The sequence below is a fragment of the Phalacrocorax carbo genome, chromosome Z (assembly GCF_963921805.1).
Source record: "Phalacrocorax carbo chromosome Z, bPhaCar2.1, whole genome shotgun sequence".
Taxonomy (NCBI): domain Eukaryota; kingdom Metazoa; phylum Chordata; class Aves; order Suliformes; family Phalacrocoracidae; genus Phalacrocorax; species Phalacrocorax carbo.
The window spans coordinates 51326437-51347282 of NC_087548.1; the positions used below are offsets into that span (position 1 = coordinate 51326437).

Sequence of the window (20846 nt, forward strand, 5' to 3'; positions counted from 1 at the left end):
TTCTCTTCCAGTATTAAGTCATAAACCGAAAATGAAATATAAAAACCTGAGAAGATCTGATGTTTGTAAGCTGAGAGACTGAAAATTGATAGTTAGGAATCAAGAATCAGCTTGAAATGCCTGTCTCTAAATTTATCAACCGGTGCACAGAACTTAAAAAGTACAAATCAAACCCAAAACTACAGTATTTTTAAGTACAAACTCACTACCAAGATACCTCAGCTCTATGTCTCTCACTCTTGATCAGTAAGACTAATACCACCCGACATTTTAGTCAACCGTAGCACTACCTCTGGAAAGGGCAAGGTGTTTTTCAACAGGCCTCTGAACTTTGTAGAAAAGCACTTTTCTGAATCAGCCATTGAATTCTAAGACATGTAATGCACAGTATTTTAAGCCTTTGATTTCAGTATGCCTCAAACTCAGTGAAATCCTTACAATGTGTACTATTGTTACACTGATCAAGCACACAGAGATTGTCTTAAATAGCTGCTCTTAAATCAGAGCTTCGCTTCGCTGAGATAGCTCCTAATGTAGCCTATCTATTAATGTTGCTCCATAGAAAATGCAAAGTATACCAGACATGCTGTTAACTAAATGGATTGAAATTCCTTTGCCTGCTTACCATATGATGTAAAGAAACACTATTTCTAAGTATCCCACAGAATAATAAGATCCATTCAGTCTCAAAACAGCTGCTTTTTGGCTAAACAGTAGCTGTCCTGGAATCCAGTTTCAAAGCCAAGATGAAAGTAGAAGATGACTGTTTGAAAGGAAATTTGATAGTTATAAGTAATTTTTCAGCTGTTGAGAACACAGATGTAAATTTTATAAATGTGCCCACTACAAAATACGTCTGTGGAATATGGAGCCAACTACAGATGAGCCTTTTTGCCTTCTGAACGGAGAGAGTTACATCCACCATTTCCACAGTGTAGCCTCCTTTCCTGAGAAGAGGAGCAACACTTGCTTTATGCAGCACCGAACAGAATATGATACCATTACTCAGTCACATTACTGATGTGAATCCAAGATGCTGTAAGGCACTTCAGCGTCTTCCCTCTCTATCCTTTCCTTTCTAAATGGACTGAACTGGCTTTTGCATATTTGTGTTTGACATCCTGTCTGCTTCTATATGTTCCCCAGCTTCTTTCAGTGGAAGGAAAACTAAGCTGCCCTTCATCAAGACATGTGTTCTTAAGGAAAGCACAGGCCAGAGGAAGAAGCCAAGAAAAACAAACCACAGCAACCAACGCTTGAATTGAGCACCAGAAATGCGAATAATTGAAAAGCTCTTTTTCCCGTAAAGTTACATTAAAAACCCACCAAAACATTGCTGCTTGCAAGACAAAAAGCTGGTAAGAGAGAACATGAAATGCGCCTCAAATATGTATATAACTTGGTAAGGTTAAAAGAAAAAACACCAAAACAAAACCAACCCAAACCCCTCCTTTGTGAAGAGCAGTATTTTTTTAATGTTTCTGAAGCTTCAAGACTGACATCCACAGAATATTGTGTCATATCTATTTATCCACAGAACATGTGGATAAGAAATGTCTTCTTATCATGAGAAAGAACCACTCAGAATTCTCTCAGTCCTTTATCTCTCTTCAGACTAAATCAGCATCAGTTAATACTATATAATTTTTTTTTGTGAAATAACCATCAGCTGTTAGGAAAGCTGCTTATTTTTGCTTTTATTTGGTGTTGCTACCTAATTAACCACTCTGATTTTCTTCATTTTTCACTTTCAACCATCAATTTTTTTAAAAATTGGCTCTAAATTTCCTAGTGTCACGACTTCTCCCATATTTTGCTCCATAACATTCAGGAGTCCCACTTCCAAAAGCAGTACACCCATCACCAATCCTATGAAACACACAGAGATGTCACAGCTACTGTAGCAGCATAAGAAAGACCTATGCATTCAGACATAGAATGCAGTCTACACCAAAGAAGCACAAAAGGATGAAAGCTGTTTATGAAAGCAACCAAGAGCAAATATTCTAAATTGGCCAAGACAAAAGCAAGATTTGTTAAAAAGTGAGAAGAAGCAGAGTCCAGAATATGGTCCACATAAGCTGGCAAAATCCAAAATATTCAACGATGCAAGTAATATCAAGCATTCCATAACTAAATGGTTAATGATGAAGGAAAAAAAAAAGATGAAAAACAGTGAGAAAAAAATAGCAAAATGCTCTAAGCACTTCCATGGTACACTGTGTTTTTTAAAAAAATAGTATGCACTAAGGGCATTCATACAATCTACACATCAGCTCCGATAGAAAATGGAAATATCAAGAGACTAATTCAAAGTGTTAAGCTGATTACCTCCACTACAAAGTTTTTCCTTCAGATCCACCCTCATTTGAGTAAGACCCCATATCTGCACTTCCAGGTATCCTATAACACATCTCCAATGCCTTTTTATGTCAACCTACCTTTGCACATAAGACCTTAATTTATTTCCAGAAACGTGAGAGAAAAACAAGTGACAAAGATAAGACCTTCCTCCTCTTCTTGACACTTATCTATTTGCCCCAATTCTGTTCCATGACTGATGCATGCTCTCAGTCTATGCCTGTGTCCTTACCCTCTGAGCTCCTAGCTTTCCTCTCACACCCAAATCATGCACCCCGCTAATCTCCCTAATCCATGTTTTATCTTTCTTTCATCCTTGGGTGAACTGAATGGGCCAATTAATTGTTTCCTTTAAATTCCCATCCTCCTAAAATTCCATTATGACATTCATCGTCTGCCAGTTGGTTTCAACATATTATTTCACAGCTACTGTAGTGGCAGACTGATACAGAACATACTTGAAATAAGCAACTGGAAGAAGCTACCTGGTCACAGGCTCTGGTACTTACAGGGTATTTTAAACACAGCAGTATCTGTTGGAGAGGCAATACGGCTGGGAAAGCAATTAAAGAGATTTCTTGAGTGTCTTGGTGATAACTTCTTGATGCAGTTGCCCAAAACCCACCTAGGAAAAACTCTCTGCTGAATTTGTTTTCTCACAAGAAAAAATTATTAAACTGTTCTTATCTCAACCCATAAGTTTTATTGCTTTTGCTCTTCTGACTCTCTCCCCCATCCCAAAGGGATGGGGGGAGTGAGCAAGCGGTGTTTAGTTGCCAACTGGGGCTGAACCACAACACTTGGACAGAATGAGTTTTCTAGAATGACCTAAGAGTTTCAGTGTTGGCTAATTGTACAGGATGGAAAAAGTCAGATCTGCTTTCTGGCTAGAGAAGATACTTAGTTCCTTGAGCTGACAAGTAATCATACGATCTTTCGGTTTTTAACCCATTGGAGTTATTTGCATCATGCCGACTCCCAGGTCCCAGCTGAAAATCAAGCCTCATTGGTCTAGGTGCTTATAAACATGGCAAGAGCAAAAAAGCAGCAACCCCCAAACCCTGCAATACATTAAAATAAAAATATCATTGATAAAGTGTGCTTAGTAAGGTTTGATAGGTATATGCCAAAGCGTGAGTTTTCCCAATAAATTCTACCATGTCTGAAATAATATTGCTAGTTGAAGGATACTGAAAGATTTTAATGAGAAAAAAAGATTCTTAAAATTAACAACCCTCAACTGTGCAATCAAACGTAAAATGAAATTCTATATGAGGTTAGCCAAAATCCCATGTGAAAGCCCACACTATTCTGTGGTTAGCCTTGATTTCATATGTTAATACTGTGAATGGCTGTTGTTGGTTGACTCCATAAAATGTCATTTCCTTTGAGGTGCAAGCTCCTCTTGGCAGCACTGTGCTTTGACCTGCTATGATTTCTAGGTTACCAGTGCCTAAACTACTATGTTTTACTACAAGTAACAATGTTTAACTCTTATGCTTGTATTTTTGCACTTTACCTCTGTTGGGTTTTTTTTTCCCTTTAACTCCACTGGTCATCAGAGATGGGTTGCATTAAATTGACCAAAACGTTTGTAAAACACATAGGCTAACATTGGATTATCTGGCATCTGTACATCCCTTCCCCTGCTTCATGTATACTTCTTTTAAATACTGTTCTAAATGTTAATCCATGTAATCACTAACAGTAGTACAATGGGATTGTTCAAGAGACCCTGTAATTTGCAACACTGTGGTTAAACCAGACCAGCCAGGCAGCTTGGTCTGAAAGAATGAGTGACCATACAGGGTTGGGAGTGAGGACGTTTCAAGGCAATCCCAGCTCTCGAATTTTCAGCCAGACCCTGTGGAAATCCTTTGCATGTGACTCCATTTTACCATTTGTTTTCAAGAGACAAATTTAATTGCAAAGGGATGTTCCAAGGTTTAGTTATTAGTTGTAAAATATTTCAACAGAGTGATAAAGTTATTCTCAAGTTTAATAAGCTTGGAAATGCCTAGTGCTACACTATTCAGTTTCCTCCAACACTTTAAATAGCCAATACACGAATATTGTGGGATGATGTAAAGCTTTTATCATCTCTGTACTTTTAGAAGGTGGTGGGCGTTTGTCTTGTTTGTTACTTATGAAGCAAAAATATCTTGCTAAAATGTTTTGGATCACTCTGAAGCTAGGTGGGACAAGTTGGTCTTTTGTTTTCTAATGTCTCTTTTCTCTCTCTGCCTGCAGTGTTTATCCTTCTGTTCTTTAAAGTAACAGAGCTGGAAATAGACGCTGAGAAAAGCAAGCATCACCCAGTACTTTGTGAAATGGTGGTTACTTGGTGGTAAAAAGGCTGTTTGAAGTCAACAGGCAGCATCTGCATGGAGATTCCTGCATCCTTTAGAACAAAACCTAAGCATGTTTCCCACAAAGGAAGGGAGGAAAAAAGAATATAACTTTTCTCCGAACCACAGGCAAAATTATAGAAAGTTTAATGCAAAAAAAAACTATCATGCTTGATACACCTTAAGTTTATTCAAAGCACACAGTCGTTTAGCCCATGAAACCGAAGGAACAGCGCAGGAAGTGTTTGACAGCGCCAGTTCCAAGCATCACCCGAAATGCTGAAGGCCCGTAGTGCCACCTGGCGTTACTATCGCAGCTTGAATTCCTAGAAAACTCCACGGAGAGAGTATTTCCTATTTCTTTCACTAAAAATCATGTTTTATTAGCTGGATTTCGTAATTATTACTGCGGACGGGAACCGCGGGGCTATGAAGACGAGGTACCTGGACCCAAACCCTCGCACTAGAACTTGTTTCGGCTACAGCTTACCAGGGCGTTACCCACAGACCCCACAGAGCGGGAGCAGAGTTGTGAGGCCCTTCTTGCCTCACGCCCTGCTGCCCCTCCATTAGGCCCCTCCTAGCGGCACATTCTGCAGCATTTCACTGGCGGGTCGCAAGAACACACCCCCAGCACGCGCCACCCCGCGCAAGCACACCTCGCGGCACTGTACCACAGGCCAGGCTGATGATAAGCAAGGCAACAGCCAATTAGAGGACGAGGGGAGACGCCTGCAGCCAACTGGAGCGCGGGGCTGCCGGGAGGGGCGGTGCTAGCGGCGCGGCCCAGGGTGGGGGGGCAGGGCAGGGCTCTGAGGGGCCCGGGGCGGGTGCGGCCCTTTGGCGAGCAGGTGTTTAAAAAAGTTACATGTTTTTAAAAGATCCTTAAATCTGAAGCGTGGCGGTTTAGACGCAGAAGGGTTCCCGCTCCGCTCGCCCCGTTACATTGCGACGCGCAGGTAACCACGGCCGCGGCGGCGGCGTGGTGGCACTGCGGCGCCCCCGCGCGGGCACGGGCACGGGCGGGGCAGGCAGGGAAGGGAGGGCGGCGGGCGGCGGGGCGGGCAGGCTCCTGGCGCTACGAAGCCAGCCTGCTCTGGCGAGAGTGAGCGGATCGCGGGTGAGACCGGCAAAGAGGCTGCTCTCGGGTTCCTTCTACTGCTCGCGATTCTGCGCGTGCTGGCAGCAGCGGGAACGCGGATGTAAGCGGCCGGCACGGGCTTGACTTGTGCCTGGTCACGCATCTAACTTCTGGTTGTGCGCGGCAGTGGTGCTCGAGCGGAACAGCGTTCAGTGCCTGTGTAGTGTCACAGACCTGAGGCCTAGCTCCCACTCAGACTGACCATAAACCAGGTTTAGGTGTAGAGGCAAGATTTACAGGATCCCACCATGGTTATACAAGAAGTGTAACTAGACTAATGAAGAATGTTCACCAAGGGGAAGGGAGTCCTGCTTTCCTCTTTCAAAATAAAACCAAAACAAGTTATTATGCAGCATGAACCTTCACTGTTTCTGTAGCCAAGAGATGACATCAACCTCGATCCAATTTTCATTCTTCAGCTTTGAAAGCATATGTGAAGGCACTACCAGTGATCTCAGCTAATGGTACTGTCTCATTATTTGGATCGACCACTTGTCCAGCAGATAGCAGGATCTAGAAAAACTGCTACATACCTTCTCCTCTAGCTCTTTACATACTAGTAACAGGTTAGACCCAACACCATAGTAGCCAGAAGTGTACTTTTAACAAGCATTCCCTTCCTGCTGACATCCAAACCTCACCCTCAAGGCCTAAATTTAAAAGCTTAGAGAAACTTAACACATATTTAGGAAATTAAGGATATAGAGGCCTGAATTTATCAGAGGCTAATTTTCAAATAAAAATTCTCAGTCACCCAGCTACTCTTTGAAACAGCAAAATTGATGAGGTTAAGAAGTTCTTCAGTGGTTTAAGTATTATTTGATAGGAGAAAACAACTTGCTATTTTTCATTATGCTCTTAAGATTTTTCAACTAGTTTCTAGCGCAATGTACATTACTGGAGTTAACGCCAAACCTGGCTTGCTTCAAGCGGCTTTGCTACTGACTCTTACAAGTTATTCTCCCAACATACTTTCTCACGTCCCAGTGGGCTACTGTTTTGGGGAGAAAAAGGAGTTAGACAGTTCTTCACTGTGCTCAGAGGCAAAACAAAATGCATACGTAATAGAAACAAGTTTTCAGATACTAATGTTCCAGCTTAAACATACCACGTATTGTGGATTGGTCTGCATTGTCTGGCAAGTCATGACAAATTTTAGAGAGCGAAACAAGGTTTATTTTTCTTATGTGACCACAGCTGTTCCTAACCAAGCAGCAGCAAACACTTCCCACCTGAGAACAAAACACTTGCCTCCTCACAGCAGGCATATGAATGACTAAGTTCTACTCATGGTCCTATGCAGATTCCACCATAAATCTAAGTATCAGATGCGTGCAATAAGCATATTCACATATCAGGAAATATTCTCAGCATTAATCTGTTAAACTATAAACATTATTCCCTATCCCCCACCCCAATAAAAAAAGGCATTGTTAGACAAGACAGTTGTATTGAATTCACTTCCTTTTATTGCAGTGACATCTCCCTGGTACAAAGTATTAACTGCAATAATTACGTTAAAACATTAGAAAAGCATTTCTGTGTGACAGTTACAGTACAGTATCAAATCTTACATCTTCAAACCAAGTGGGCCGTTACCCACTTACGCTCAAATCTTTAAATTATTTTCCGTTATTTTTAAATATGTAATGTCAGAAAAAGCATATAAAAAGAATGTATGTAAAAGGAAACCTAAATACAAATATAAGTGAACAAATAAATAATTGATTTTCTCCAGCTACTACTGTCTAAACCCATACAAAGAAACCTAATCTATAGAAGGTATGAATTGCCATGTGTAAGCGATTTCATTTTTCAAGTAATTAATAATGATTGAAACATAACTAAATTTGGTGTCAAAATCAAAGCAGAAGTTGGAGTGACTGCCACTAACTGGCATCTGTTGCAAACAGTTGCCATTAACTATTGAAATTTTAGTGTAGCAAATAAAGTTGAAACTTCACCTTGTGCCTAGCGTTAGTGGACTTCTGAGAGTGCATGTGAAAAGCATCCTATGTTATTTCACAGACATTACCTTAACTATCCCCATATGCATATTTAGATATATTTTATATAATTTTATACACATATATGCATGTATACACACACTTCATTTGGTTTCTGTGTTACAGATCACAAGCAATGATTTCCTGAATGGGCAAAAACCTTTTAAATAAGTGTACCTGTGCACATTTTTTTAAGATAGCAGCACTAAGTCCATGCCTTACTGTCCATCTGTTCAAAAGAATGTAACCCACAAAACAAGAAGAAACATGGCAATGATTCCATATTCACAATGTGACATCCCCTAAAAACCACGTTAAAACGTGTAATAAATATGTTGGCAAATTTGATTCTCACCTGCTCACCCGGAAGGAAACAGCACTTTTACTGCAAACTGTCCTGTCTTAAAATGTTTATCGTAACAAGCTGGGTTCATGCTGGCATCAGTTATCTCACACTTAGCAGCAAAACATGCATGCTTGTTTTTTCGTTATTTTTTTTAAGTGAAATGATTCAATAGTCTCAAATCCAAGTCACAGAAACAGCAAGATTTTTGCAGTTTACCAAGCACTTGACAACAGTGTATACTGCACTGTGTAGAGTATTTTTATCTTTATTCTCAATGAGTTGGAGCTCCACCTTGCCACACAATGATTATGCTTTGTCCTCCAAAGGAACAGTTACATTTCAATTTGATCTTGTACTTAGCATAAAAATACACCTTTTCTGTGCATCCTTAAATGAAAGTCACTCAACCACTGGTAAACTGATCCAGTAGCATGTCCAATGCTAATATCAAAAGCTTGTGAAATGTTTTTAGGCAATCCTTTCTATCCAAAATATATTAGGAATTTAAAAAACAGTTCACATTACTAACCTTTATACAAAGGCTCAAGTGAAATTTCTTGTGTAAGTGTTCATAGTAGACTAAATTATGAAGTTTTCAAAATATACAATGAAAGGGCACACAAGATTGGCAGTTTCTTTATTGAACATAGAAAATGTATAAAGTAGGATGTATGGAGTAGATCTAAATTGCTGGACAATCAAACCTGAGTATTATTTAATAAGACTAAATGTACTTTCTGACAACTGAATGAATTGACCTAAAAACATCTCCCCTAGTAACTAGTGGTCCTTTCAACCATTTGTTGAAAAATGCGAGAGAACTGTAGCTTTTATATTTCATACTGGATAGCAAGATTCCACATAGTGTTTACTGTTTTCTGTTAGATAGCATCACGTTGCTTTTATTATCCCCATTCAAGCCTTAAGTTGAGTTTTGTTTCAAAGTAAGTTAGAAGTGACACCAAAACATAAAAGACCAAGAACTAGGACAGGTCTTTTTCTTTTCCTCTGATTTGTAGTAAGATGAAAAGCCTCAGCCAGTAAGATGAATTTGGTTTCGTATTAGAGCTACACAGAGCTAAGACTGACCAGTATCCTTTGCCAAAGTAGCTAATGTTAGCTGTGTATCTCAGACCAGTGCCAATGTAGTACACGTCATCAAATTTGATAAAAGGATCCTCTCTGCCGGTAGTTTTGTTTCAACTGTTACAAAATTTGGTAGCACGAAGTCTTGACAGTAACATCAGAAATTTGTTTTAGTTCAACTGACCTGCTCCAATTCTCAGCTTTAAATCTAACAGATATAGTAATAAAAAACCAAAAAGTTTCTGACAATAAAAAAACATACAGTACTAAGAACTAATAGCTCAATGGAAGACTGAAAAGCAGCATTCATCTTTATTGTAATACAGAAGAGACTAGAAACTAAAGGAAGTCTGATCTAAACTCTTAGTTGAAGGCAGATTTTGACATTCTATATAAATTTACAAAATAGGATGCATGGATGAGATTTGGTTAATTTCAGAAGGCACCTCAAGGCTAAAAGGCTTTTATAAATCTATAATCCTTTCATTGATCAAAAATAAAACATTTTATTGCTGCTATTCAAATAGCAAACTAAAAGCTTGTCTTGTTCTTCAGTCTAATAAGGAATCCTCCCCCATTAAGCAAGATTAAATTACAGAAAATATAGAATAAAACTGAAGATGTCACAACTTTAGAAATACAGTGACTTTCCTTGTGTGCTTTCAAGTCAGTGAAATAGTGAAAGAAGAGTCACTTTTTGCCTTTGTGATGTTAACAAACTACAGACCGTGTCAGTCGCTCTCTCCTGGGCACTGAAGTACCATTTCATTGTAGCTGTCCCATGTGCAGTACTCTTAGGAATAGAAGGTAAGAACACTCTGGTGATTCCCACGAACAAGGAGAATTGGTGGCAGATCTTTAGAAAGAGCTTCTAACCAGGCCATGTACAGTGCACTGGAAACCGCACCTTTTCGTGCAACTGGCAAACTCCTACAATTCAAAAGGAAAAAAAGCATTGAACAATTAGAAAAACCTGGTGGAGTACAAGTTATATCATTTAACTATGACAATATGATTCTGCAAAGAGGTAGATATTCAGTCAAATTTCCTAACCTTTTTAGTTTTTGGTTTTTTTCCCTCAGAAGTCAGTTAATGAGTTTAGAGTTTGTATCTTGATCTACCACAGGCCTTTACATGTATTTAGCCCTCACTTTTAGCTTCTTACCACCATTTTGTATTCAGGTGACTTCATGGAGAATTCTCCTCAGCTGAAGACAGTTTCTTGAAGCACTCTTCAAGATTTTAAAATACAGCTTTTCCTTACCATGCCAAGTTGGTGCAGTCTAATATTCCTTCTCACAATCCTTCCAAAACATGCCATACTCTTTTCTTTTTTGGGGGAAAAAAAAAAACAAACCAAAACCCACCAAACCCGATAAACTATTTGCCCTATTCAAGCTTCACTTGTAGTACTACAAGTACTGCTGTTGCTCTGAAGCAGGCTCCAAACAAAAACACAGCAAAGAAACCTATCATCTGCATTCTGCTTGTTTACACCAAAAGTAATTTCCTGGAAGTCCATCAGCAGGACGATGATCTAGCTATCTAGAGAGATTTCCTAGAAAAAGAACTGAAAGGAAGGATCTGAAAGGGAGGGAAATAGTTGGCATGCAGGAGTGGAAGGAATGTGAGAATCCTGAGCCACGCTACAGATGTGGAGGTAATCACCTAAAGCAGTGTACCAGAAGCACAAAATTACACAGGCCGTTTTTTGTTCATCAGTACAGTAGCTCCATACTTCCAATAAATGCATTCAGCACTGAAACCTCTTGAGTATTTCTGGACTTCAATGCCAAGACACAGGCTTTTTCCTAACCTGCATTTACATATATTTATAATTCAAATTACAGTTCTGTATCAATTAGGGTAACAGTACAAATCATTTACTTACATGACAATTACGTTAGCTGTACTTGAATGTTCTTTCAGCAACTCATTTAGCCTAATCTGGCGATAAGTCTGTAATTAAAATGAAACTTGTTAGGAAAATCTTTTATGTAAAACTACAAAAAGTTTATTTATTCCAGAAAATTGAAAAACAGTTATGATCAATTGGTACGAGTCATTTATAGAAAGAATTTACTTCCAACCTCTGTTTGGCAATATGCTCACTTTTCCAAAACATCTATGGTTGCAAGGCTGGGAGAGAAGAAAGCAGTAAGCTTAAAGTGTGCAAATAAGCCAAGTACTATGAAAGCTAAAGTTTAAGATAGTTCCTCTAATAATGATACCGTTCTTCATAGCCCCTGGGAGCAAAAGCCCTTTATGGTCTCTTCAAGGTTGTTTTTACTACATACTGTAAGCTTATAGTGAGCAGGTCTTACAGAAGCGAAGCCCCATCTTCCTTTGGTAAGCCTATCTCCACAATAGGCCTCCCTTTTTTTTACTACCATATATTCTGTCTTAACATCCACGGTAGCTTCCTCAGTTCTTTTTTGTGTCAACTACCTTTCTAGCAAACATTTTGAGTTAACCATTTCTTAGAGTTCTGTTCTCAGGTGAGCTGAAGTCCAGTTGGCCTGCAGGATAGTATCTGCAGAACCAGTTAAGCTATCAGCAGACGAGAATAAATCACTTCAGTTATCTCACTGAAATGGTTTTTGGCCATATTGGTAGACAAGAAGAACAACAAGGCACCAAGCAGCTCATTAACTATAAAATAACTGTACTTTATAAAACCTCCCTCGCACCCCCTTGGTAATATGCAGTTAAGAGATTTCAGCAGCAGCTGCCGGTCACTCTGTACTTACCTCTTAAACAGGTTCCTGTCTTTTTTTTTTTTTTAAACACTTACAATGCAGAATAACCTACCATTCCCATTTTTCCCTGCTGCAAATCCTCACAGAGGTTGTAAAAACCCAGACAGAGAAAAGAAGGTAAGGGCAGAATATAGTTAGGACCATCCTGAATAACTTCAGCTCACTGAAACTTTAGCCAGTCTTTATTTAGATACTTGTCTGTATCTGCATCCTGTTAATAGGACGTTACCCGAGTCTCCTCCAGAGAACCACTTCAGAAGGAATACCTCTGGCATCTCTATAGTGCACAACTGCTTGGGAATAATGTCAAACCTTTAATTGCCCCTTAACAGTTAGATTTGGTGTGGGTTTTTTTAATAACAAAGTAAAAAATGTTAACTTGGTCAAAAAAAAGTCAAACAGCTGAATATAACAATAGTATTATAAATTAGGTGTTAAAATACTGTAGGAAAGCAGTTTGCGTGCCCCTTCCCCCCAGTGCAGAAACATTTGTCTTTTTTTGTGACCCATCTAAATGGTTTTAGATGCTGCTTTCTGTCAGCTATTTATAAGAACAGCTATGGAAGAGAGAGAATAACATAAATGAACTCATTGATATCACATCCAAAAATATAGTATGGGAGCAAAGCTTAACAATGTTTAACCTAACACTAGAGAATACAGAACCTTTGTTTTGTAAAGCTCAAGTTCATTATCTGTTATCCTCCATGGTTCATCCTCCTTCATTTTATCTGCAACTTCTTGTTCTTTATCATCTTCATGAAGTCGGAAGGGCTCTATCATTTCTTCAAAAGCTGCAATACTGGAATGATTAAGTGAACAGCCATATTAAAACAGGGTATAAAAGAATGGATATTAGCATTTACCATCTATATAAGCTGTAAAACAGTATTTCCTAATTTTCATGACAGGTCAAGTTATTCAGATACATGCATACCTATGCAAAAGATACTTTTACAGCTTCAACGTACTAAAGAAGGCTTGAAGGGAGAGGAGGATAATATTTTTAGATCCTACACATTCTATTACAAATTTTTACTGCAAGTCACCTACAAATAATATTTAAACTTGAGAATCAGAAATATCACATGTATGATCATTCCTGTGTAAACTGAAAGCAATTTAAAAGGAAAAAGGAAAAATACATCAGGTTATTTGAAGGCCAAGCCTTGTTACATTAAACTAAGGTCAGCTGGGGTCAGCTGTCCTGGCTGTGTCTCCTCCCAGATTCTTGTGCACCCGGCAGAGCATGAGGAGCTGAAAAAGCCCTTGACCAGTGTAAGTCCTGCTTAGCTACAACTAAAACATCTCTGCATTATCACCGCTGTTTCCAGCAAAACTCCAAAACACAGCCCCATACTAGCTACTACGAAGAAATTTATCCCAGCTGAAACCAGGACAGTGAGCATTTCTCTTTTTAAAGAAGATTTCTCCAGACAAATTGCATTTTTTAAACTGTATTTTTCTGAATACTATAGTCTAAGGGCCAGAGATATAAAAAATACAAAAGTATATGTTCTTGGATGTAGGGGTTATTGCTTAATTTATTTCCTGCATTTTCATGAAACACTGGATGTCACAGGAACTACTCTGTCAAAACTGTTACGTAGGAAAGGATGAAGAACTCTAAATTCAGGAATGACATAAAAACTAACAAACTAACAACTAACAAACAAGTTGGGGTTTTTTTGATACTTACTTTTCTTTCTTTGGCTTAGTATTAATATCCCCAAGAACCATAATGTCCGAGAAGTCTATCCGAAATTTGCTGAGCAAAGTAGCCATCCTGTATCAGAAGAACAAGCCTTTATGAATGATCAGATTTTTGATATTTCACAGGGCAAACAGGTGTTTGGTAATAAAAACACTAGTTTAAGAAAAAAAACAAAGCCACTTAAATGTGATAGGAAAAAAGAAAATCAAATTGACCTGGCATATAGCTATAAATCACAACATGCATCAGAGAAAAAAAAAAATTAAAAATGTAAAACTAGGAGAAGAGCTCTGCCTTAAAGACAACCTCAGAAAATGTTTGAAAGTGTTAGTGTCAGACAATGCTGCAGGAAAATTAATTTAACTTGAGGTATCTCATCCAAGACAATCTGGAGGAAATTGAACTTTTTTTGGAGAAAGGGAATAGAATACAAATAGGTATGAACTGGTTACACCTGAAGAAGAAGAAAGTACTTTACCATGTAACATGCTGTATTAGCGTTTGAAATGAAATTTATGAAGGTAAACTTACGCTCTTCTGTCATGATCAATTCTGTTTATTTTTCCACCAATGAACACTCTGATCTTACAGTCTTTCCACTTCTTCTTGGTTGTAAGAAGATATGGGATCAACAGTGTCAAACCTGCATTTTGACCAGAATTTGGAATGATTCAGAAAACAGCATTTGTGTGAAGAGTTTAATAGTACACATTTGTAATCTATATATGAACTTACTGAAATATATCTATTAACAATAATTCAAAGTCACTTCAATAATTTTTTTTCAACATTTGTTTTTAAAGTATAAAGCATATTACCTCCATCATCAAAGAGCCACCAGACATCAATATTGTTTCTGCCTTGTTTCTTCTGAAACTGCGCACTAGCATCAAGAAGTCTTTGGTCAGCCAAGTTTAAAGGAGAAGATGAGCTCTTTGAATCTGGAAAAAATTATGAAATTTCATTTTTGAAGTGTTCTTCTTAATCACCCTGAAATTCATCAAATGCATCTTCATAATATGCTGTGATATCTCTAAATAAAAATTGTTTCTGCCCCCCCAATCCAACTCCAAATTTTGATTTAATGGATATAAACTGAGCTATATTTAGGGAGTCTGCAAACTCATAACTTCAGCAGTTAAAGTCTCAAAGTCATTTAGTAGACACCTGAAAATAAAGGAGCTGTAACATCTTTATACAGTCATTTGCCTGGACAATTTAACTAACCTTGCACAGATAGTTCTGACAATTAGGTCATTCTCTGTTGCTACCTCTTGCATATGACAAAACTTCCCCAAAAATATGTAGATACTGATTTACAAGAAAATACCATGTCCTAAGTCATTTTCTTCTTTCCTTAAATGCATTTTTCTTTCAGCATGTACTGAAAATAAAAGCTATTTCTGCATACTGGAATTCTATCTTTTGCAACAAGTATTGTTTTGCATGTGCAAGGCTCTGAAGCACAACATAGACTGTTTTGCATAATGAAGTTATTGGATTTGCTGAGAATAAGGCAACAATGGCATTTTCAATTAAATTTATACAGGTAAATATATTTTTTTTTAAACTACAGAAAAACCCAACCCCTTTCCCTTAATTAAAACCTCAGTTTGAACATGAGCCAGGAATTTTATATTCATCTCACTCCTTATTTTATTAGGAATTTTTAAGTTTAGAGTACATCTGTGACTGATTTACATTAATATACTACTTTACTGCATACTGGGACTTCTTCCAAACTGCCATCTTGTGCTTCAAGATGTAATCTCACTTTTCTTTATTAAAACACAACAGCTTCTAGCTGTTGAAATTATGAAGAAAATGTCAAAAAAATTAGATGAATCTTAGTTAAGGCAAAAATATTTGCTTAAATGAAAAAGGCTGAAATAAACCAGGAAGTGAAAACTGCTCAATTAATCTTTCAAAATGCTGTTTATTTCAATGGCTACTTCACATTATTTCAGATGTTAATCTCACTGCATGCCTATATTATGCCTTAATTTGCAAGCTATTGAACAATTGCAAATAACAGAGCAACAACTATGGCTTTAGAAGATCTACTGAATAGACTGATTGAGCCCTAGCACTATATCAGTAGAAAATATTTCCTTTACTCCTAAATCAAGTAAGGGCCAAGACAGATACCCAAGTCACAGATAACGAAGCAAGCTCCTGAACACGTTTCACATGTTACGAACAGAAGTTAAAAAAAAAAATAAATCCAACATTCATATTTTAGACACATGCACAACCCTTTCTCAGTTGCAACTTGTTCTGCGAATTTCCACAGAGTTGCATTTTTTCCATAGCCTAATCCCTAAAGTCGAAGCACATTCCAAAGCAGATATGAAGAAACAAATTAACATTGCATGGCTGATATTTTGCTCTCTCATATGTGTAGAAAGGAGTACAAAAGGAAAACTGAAATTAACAATGCAAAAGAATGATTTAACACAAAAAGGTGGAAAATGCCTGCCTTTTTTCAACAGTGGTTGTGTTGGAGTCTTTCCATCCTCGTCCTCCTCTGGAAGATTTTTAAAGATACAAAATAAAAAGGTTAAATTTCTGTGTGATGTTAACGAAAATACTACTAGTGTATATATATAAAAAAAGAAAGCAAAAATGTAGAATGAAATGGATTTTCATACAAAGAAAAGCACACAAATGCAGTCTACCAGATCCTGAGATTTATTTGTACTCTAACCAAAAAAAAAAACCAAAACAAACAGGAAAGAGTTAAAAAGAAAGAAAGAATCACATTGCTCATTTAACTATCAGGTCGCTCCAAGCTTTTACTTCAAAAGGAAGAGGAAATTGATTATTGCCGTGTCAAACTCCCCTGAATGATTTATGTCTGTTAACACGCACATAATATTCTAGTCTAAGGTGAAAAAACTTTCAATTTAGTGGCCTTCAAATCACACAATATATAGATGTGTGTCAAGATTGTCAAGCAATTTTTAATACCTTTCAAACTCATTAACAAAGAAAAACCATTGTAGGACACTGTCTACCACCTGTTTTATTTCAGGGACTAGATGTGAAAGATTTATTTTACATACTGGTAAGCTCTAAACCAAGGTACTTAAGTGATTAGACGTAAACAGCTAGAAAAGCATGACATGCTTCTCTTCCACAGACACAAAAATCCCTTAAATAATTCCTTGGCAAGGGGAGGGAGGAAGTGGAGAGGGAATGAGAGAGAGAAAAAGTGAGAACTCAAATTTCATTGCTAACTAGCAAATTACCTTTATGTAGAGTGGGAGTTCTTTCACTAGATGATGGAGCAAAAGCTATGGAAGTGTCCGTCTCAGCCTTCTTGCTGTAATCCACTTTTACTATGACATCCTTGGTACATGGAGATTTTTCTTGGGATGACAGTAACTCTTCTTTTAGAAAGCAAAGAAACACATTATTAAACTACTTAATTCTTCCAAATGGTATCAATAGAAGTATGTGACTATACTGAGATTTTTCACAATCCTACTGCAACTCTATGGCAAAGAGAAGGGGGAAAAGAAAGGCAGAAGACAACAACAAAATCTTATATGAACTGCTTCAGAGTACAAAGAGGCTCCTCCTTTGAGCAGAGCTGTAATTTCCTGCTAGTTCCCAGATTTTGGGTGTTGATTGCATTACCACAGGCTAAACATAAAACAGAGCTAGCTAATACTGAGGAAGTACAATCAGGAGGTAAAAAAAATTACTTGGGGAAACATTTTCCATTTCCATTCTAATTCCAAGAGGAAGATGAGTCTTAGACAAGGTCCACACCAAGTATGTGTCTCAGCCAAGTTTTTTTTCCAGGTTCAGCTTCAGTAGAGCTACTTGGCAGCTGTCAGAGGTAAGGCAAACTCACAGTCCCCAGTGGATGCTAAGACTCTTCCGACACCTCGGTGTTTCATTTTCTAGTCTTCTCAGCAGTGTTGTTTTCACACTGCAGGTTCACTCATTGCCGTTTCTCATACTCCTCTGCCCTCCTGCACACAGTGACAGGCCCTCTGCCTCTCTTCAAATCCTAAGACATTCATGTATTTCCAGTGAAGGAAAAAGCCCTCCCCTCTTTCAGGGGGATGCTCCCCGAAGAGCTGTGTCACAGCATTCTTCCTCATTGTAGCAACATTGTAGGGAGCCAGCCACAAATGAATTAGACATTATCAACTCAGTTGACAGTTGCTGCCAAAGCTCACAGGCTTCCTTCATTATTCTGCTTGAAATTTAACTAAAATGGTATCGTTCGGCTTCTGACCACTACCTACAAAGCATAATGAAGTCTTCTACACTGAAAACAGAAAAACTTTCCAAACTCAAGACAGACTGATGCTGAGGTCTCTAAACCAGACCCACAACATTTCTTGCAATTTGCATGATTTCTAGACTTGGGCCCCAAATACATGACACCAATTTGGGAGCCTCTTTCATTTGTTTCAGAAAAATAGTAAATCCTTGGGCAGCAACTACACACAGCTTACAAATACAGAAAGCTGAAACACACAGAGAATCAAGTTCTGTTGCTGAACGTGGGTTATTCTTATTCTACATTTCAGATTTGCTAATTTCAGCGATTTTTATTCTAGAAGAGTTTGTTTGGGTTTGTTGCCTTTTTAAATAACTTCTCCTCATTTAATTCAGAAAAGTATTCAGAAAGTAGTATTAGAAGGGAATTAGAACAGCTATTCTCCAGATGAAACAAAATAAATCTTACCTTGGCCCTGAAGGTGAGAAATGTCCAGGCCCTCCTTTAGGCGGATGACAACTACACCATACTGAACATCAAAGGCATCACTAAACAAAAGGAACAAAAATAAAATAATTTACAACATTTTCTTTCCCAAAGGACCTAATTTACACACCCTCTTTGAGCAAATTCCAGCAATTAACTACTGCCATTTAAACTCCCAAATCATGAATCTGTGTTATGGTTTCAGTAACAATTCCAAACTGTCAGCGGCATCAGTGAACTGAACACCACATCCTGAGAAGCGGCACATAGAAAGGATATGTATCCCCCCTTCTCCTTCCCCTATATAAACAGCAATTAAGTAAAAGCAACATGAACAGGTTAGTCAAGGTCTGCACAGATGATGACAAGATACACTGAGGAATCTAAATTTTTATCTCCCCCCCATCAATAAAGGGATTTCTTTTGAGTAGATCTCCTTGATCTGAGAACTAAAAATTTCTGACATCCTTCCAAAACATTTGGGTATTAAAACCACCTATGAAGTTGTAACTTAGAATCAAATTAGCTATAAATTAGCAATAATGTGCCTATTCCCATTATATCTGATGAGGAAGGAACTCACTCCTTTGAAAAATAAAGAGGGAAAACTTTATTATTATAGAAACAAGCAAAAAGCCGGAGTAAGTGGTTGAGTAAAAGTGGAGTAAAATGAAGGACAAAAATCCCCCCCAAGACATAAGACAGAAAAACATTACCTAAGCCACATCATACAGTTTGCGTTAGCACTTATCATCAGTCCTTTCAATATAAATCCCTCATTACAAACAACCATAAATTGGAGAACTCCCACCTATGTCATTTCCACAGGAAGAAATTTCTCAAGATTTCACTAATTAAACACTTCTAAATAAGTGGGAAAACTTGATTAGAAATGTTCACAGTATCAATATATTCTATAATAAATGAGAGAAAAATTGAGGTTAAGCAGAAAATGTTTTGTCCATTACTGAACATTTTAAATTCATTATTTAACTTGTTAAATCTCCACAGATTAGATGTGTTTCTACTGTGTGCTTCAGAAAATTTAAATTCTCCAGAGATTTTCCAGAAATATGCTTGACCTACAGTTACTACCTCCTGAGGTTTCTCTTCTGGGATGCAGAGAGCCACATGACTTGCTGGCCTTGACAGATCTTTTAGCACAAGCCATTCCAAAATAGATTAGGAAAAAAAGGAAAAAACAAGAACCAAGCAACGTGTTTCCTTATTTTTCACTGCATTTGGTGCTCCTGCTTTTCTCTTAAGGAACCAGGAGCGTGGGAGGGTATGATTTTTTTCCCTTTCCTAATCTCTGCCTGTGTCCTCCTCACTTTCTTTCAAATGCATAGTAAATGAGAAGCATAAAGCACAAATGAACTGGGTTATGCAGCACATACAGAAAACAAAAAAACCTCTGTATAAACACAAGAGGCAAGTTTTGGTTTTCTTAAATGTTCATAGCACAAGTTATTCTATTATTTTTTTCAGCCAGAACTGGTCTGCCTTTCAGTATTGTCAAGTTACACTGGGATTTCCCTTACCATCTCCTTTTCAGCTACTGTATTACTTTGGATGTCAATGCTGTGTATCTTGTAAGTAAAGTATTTCTTGTATATAAGAAAAAGGTTTAACGAAAACAGAATTTAAGCATAAGAGTTGATTCATTCTCTACTACATTTAATCTGTACAGAGGAAGCGTAGGAAAACACCTGCTTTCAATAGAAACTATGCTTTAAAGAACTCACAGACTGGCACATAAGACACTAGTTTCAGCTCTAAAGATGGTAACTTTTAAACCTCACACCATTGCGACAACTCTTTCACAGAAACAGGAAGAGTTACTATATAGAAGTCTAATCTGTTTAAACTATAAAGACTTGCTTGTTAATTTCAATTGAAAAAAACCCCAAGGTATCGAAGGCTGCTGGGTCAGCAATATGGAAAACAGTCTGCCCCAAAGAGACTTCATGCAACTAAGATGATCTTGACTTATTACCGAATGTACTAAAATGGAACGTAAAGCTATACCTCTCCATTTTCTACTTACTGGAATAAATTGATATAGGTTTCAACATCTCTCATGTCACCTTGTCTCCAATTTTTCTTAAATCCAACAACAAGGGTGTTAGGTCTCATTCTACCCAGACCGGCAGCCTGAGAAGAATGAAAAATACTTTTTAAAAACCACATTATCAAAGCAACTAAAGGTTCTATTGTTTTCTTAAAGCAGAAAACAAAGTATTTTTCGAAGTTTTAAGGTAACTTTGCAAAATGAAAATACTTCAAAATATAAAACCACTTCCAATGTTCATCTTTACCACTTTCATTAAAAAAACCACCTAAATTTAGGAGAGAGGTG

The 20846-nt window shown here is 37.8% G+C and overlaps 1 protein-coding gene across 2 annotated transcripts in view; it reads right to left on the reverse strand.

The window, feature by feature from the left end:
- Positions 1–8442: 8442 nt before the first annotated feature.
- SLC12A2 (solute carrier family 12 member 2) overlaps positions 8443–20846 on the reverse strand; it is a 61567-nt gene continuing 49163 nt past the window's right edge. Inside the window, exons 18-27 of one of the 2 annotated variants that reach the window (XM_064439296.1) lie at positions 20535–20641; positions 18470–18549; positions 17013–17153; positions 16241–16288; positions 14580–14702; positions 14293–14404; positions 13747–13833; positions 12714–12849; positions 11180–11247; positions 8443–10218 (exon numbers count right to left, since the gene is read on the reverse strand). In XM_064439296.1, coding sequence (XP_064295366.1) covers positions 10083–10218; positions 11180–11247; positions 12714–12849; positions 13747–13833; positions 14293–14404; positions 14580–14702; positions 16241–16288; positions 17013–17153; positions 18470–18549; positions 20535–20641 — 1038 coding nt within the window. In that variant the 3' untranslated portion in view covers positions 8443–10082. The remainder of the gene's footprint in view (positions 10219–11179; positions 11248–12713; positions 12850–13746; positions 13834–14292; positions 14405–14579; positions 14703–16240; positions 16289–17012; positions 17154–18469; positions 18550–20534; positions 20642–20846) is intronic. The other variant, XM_064439297.1, reaches the window with a different exon arrangement.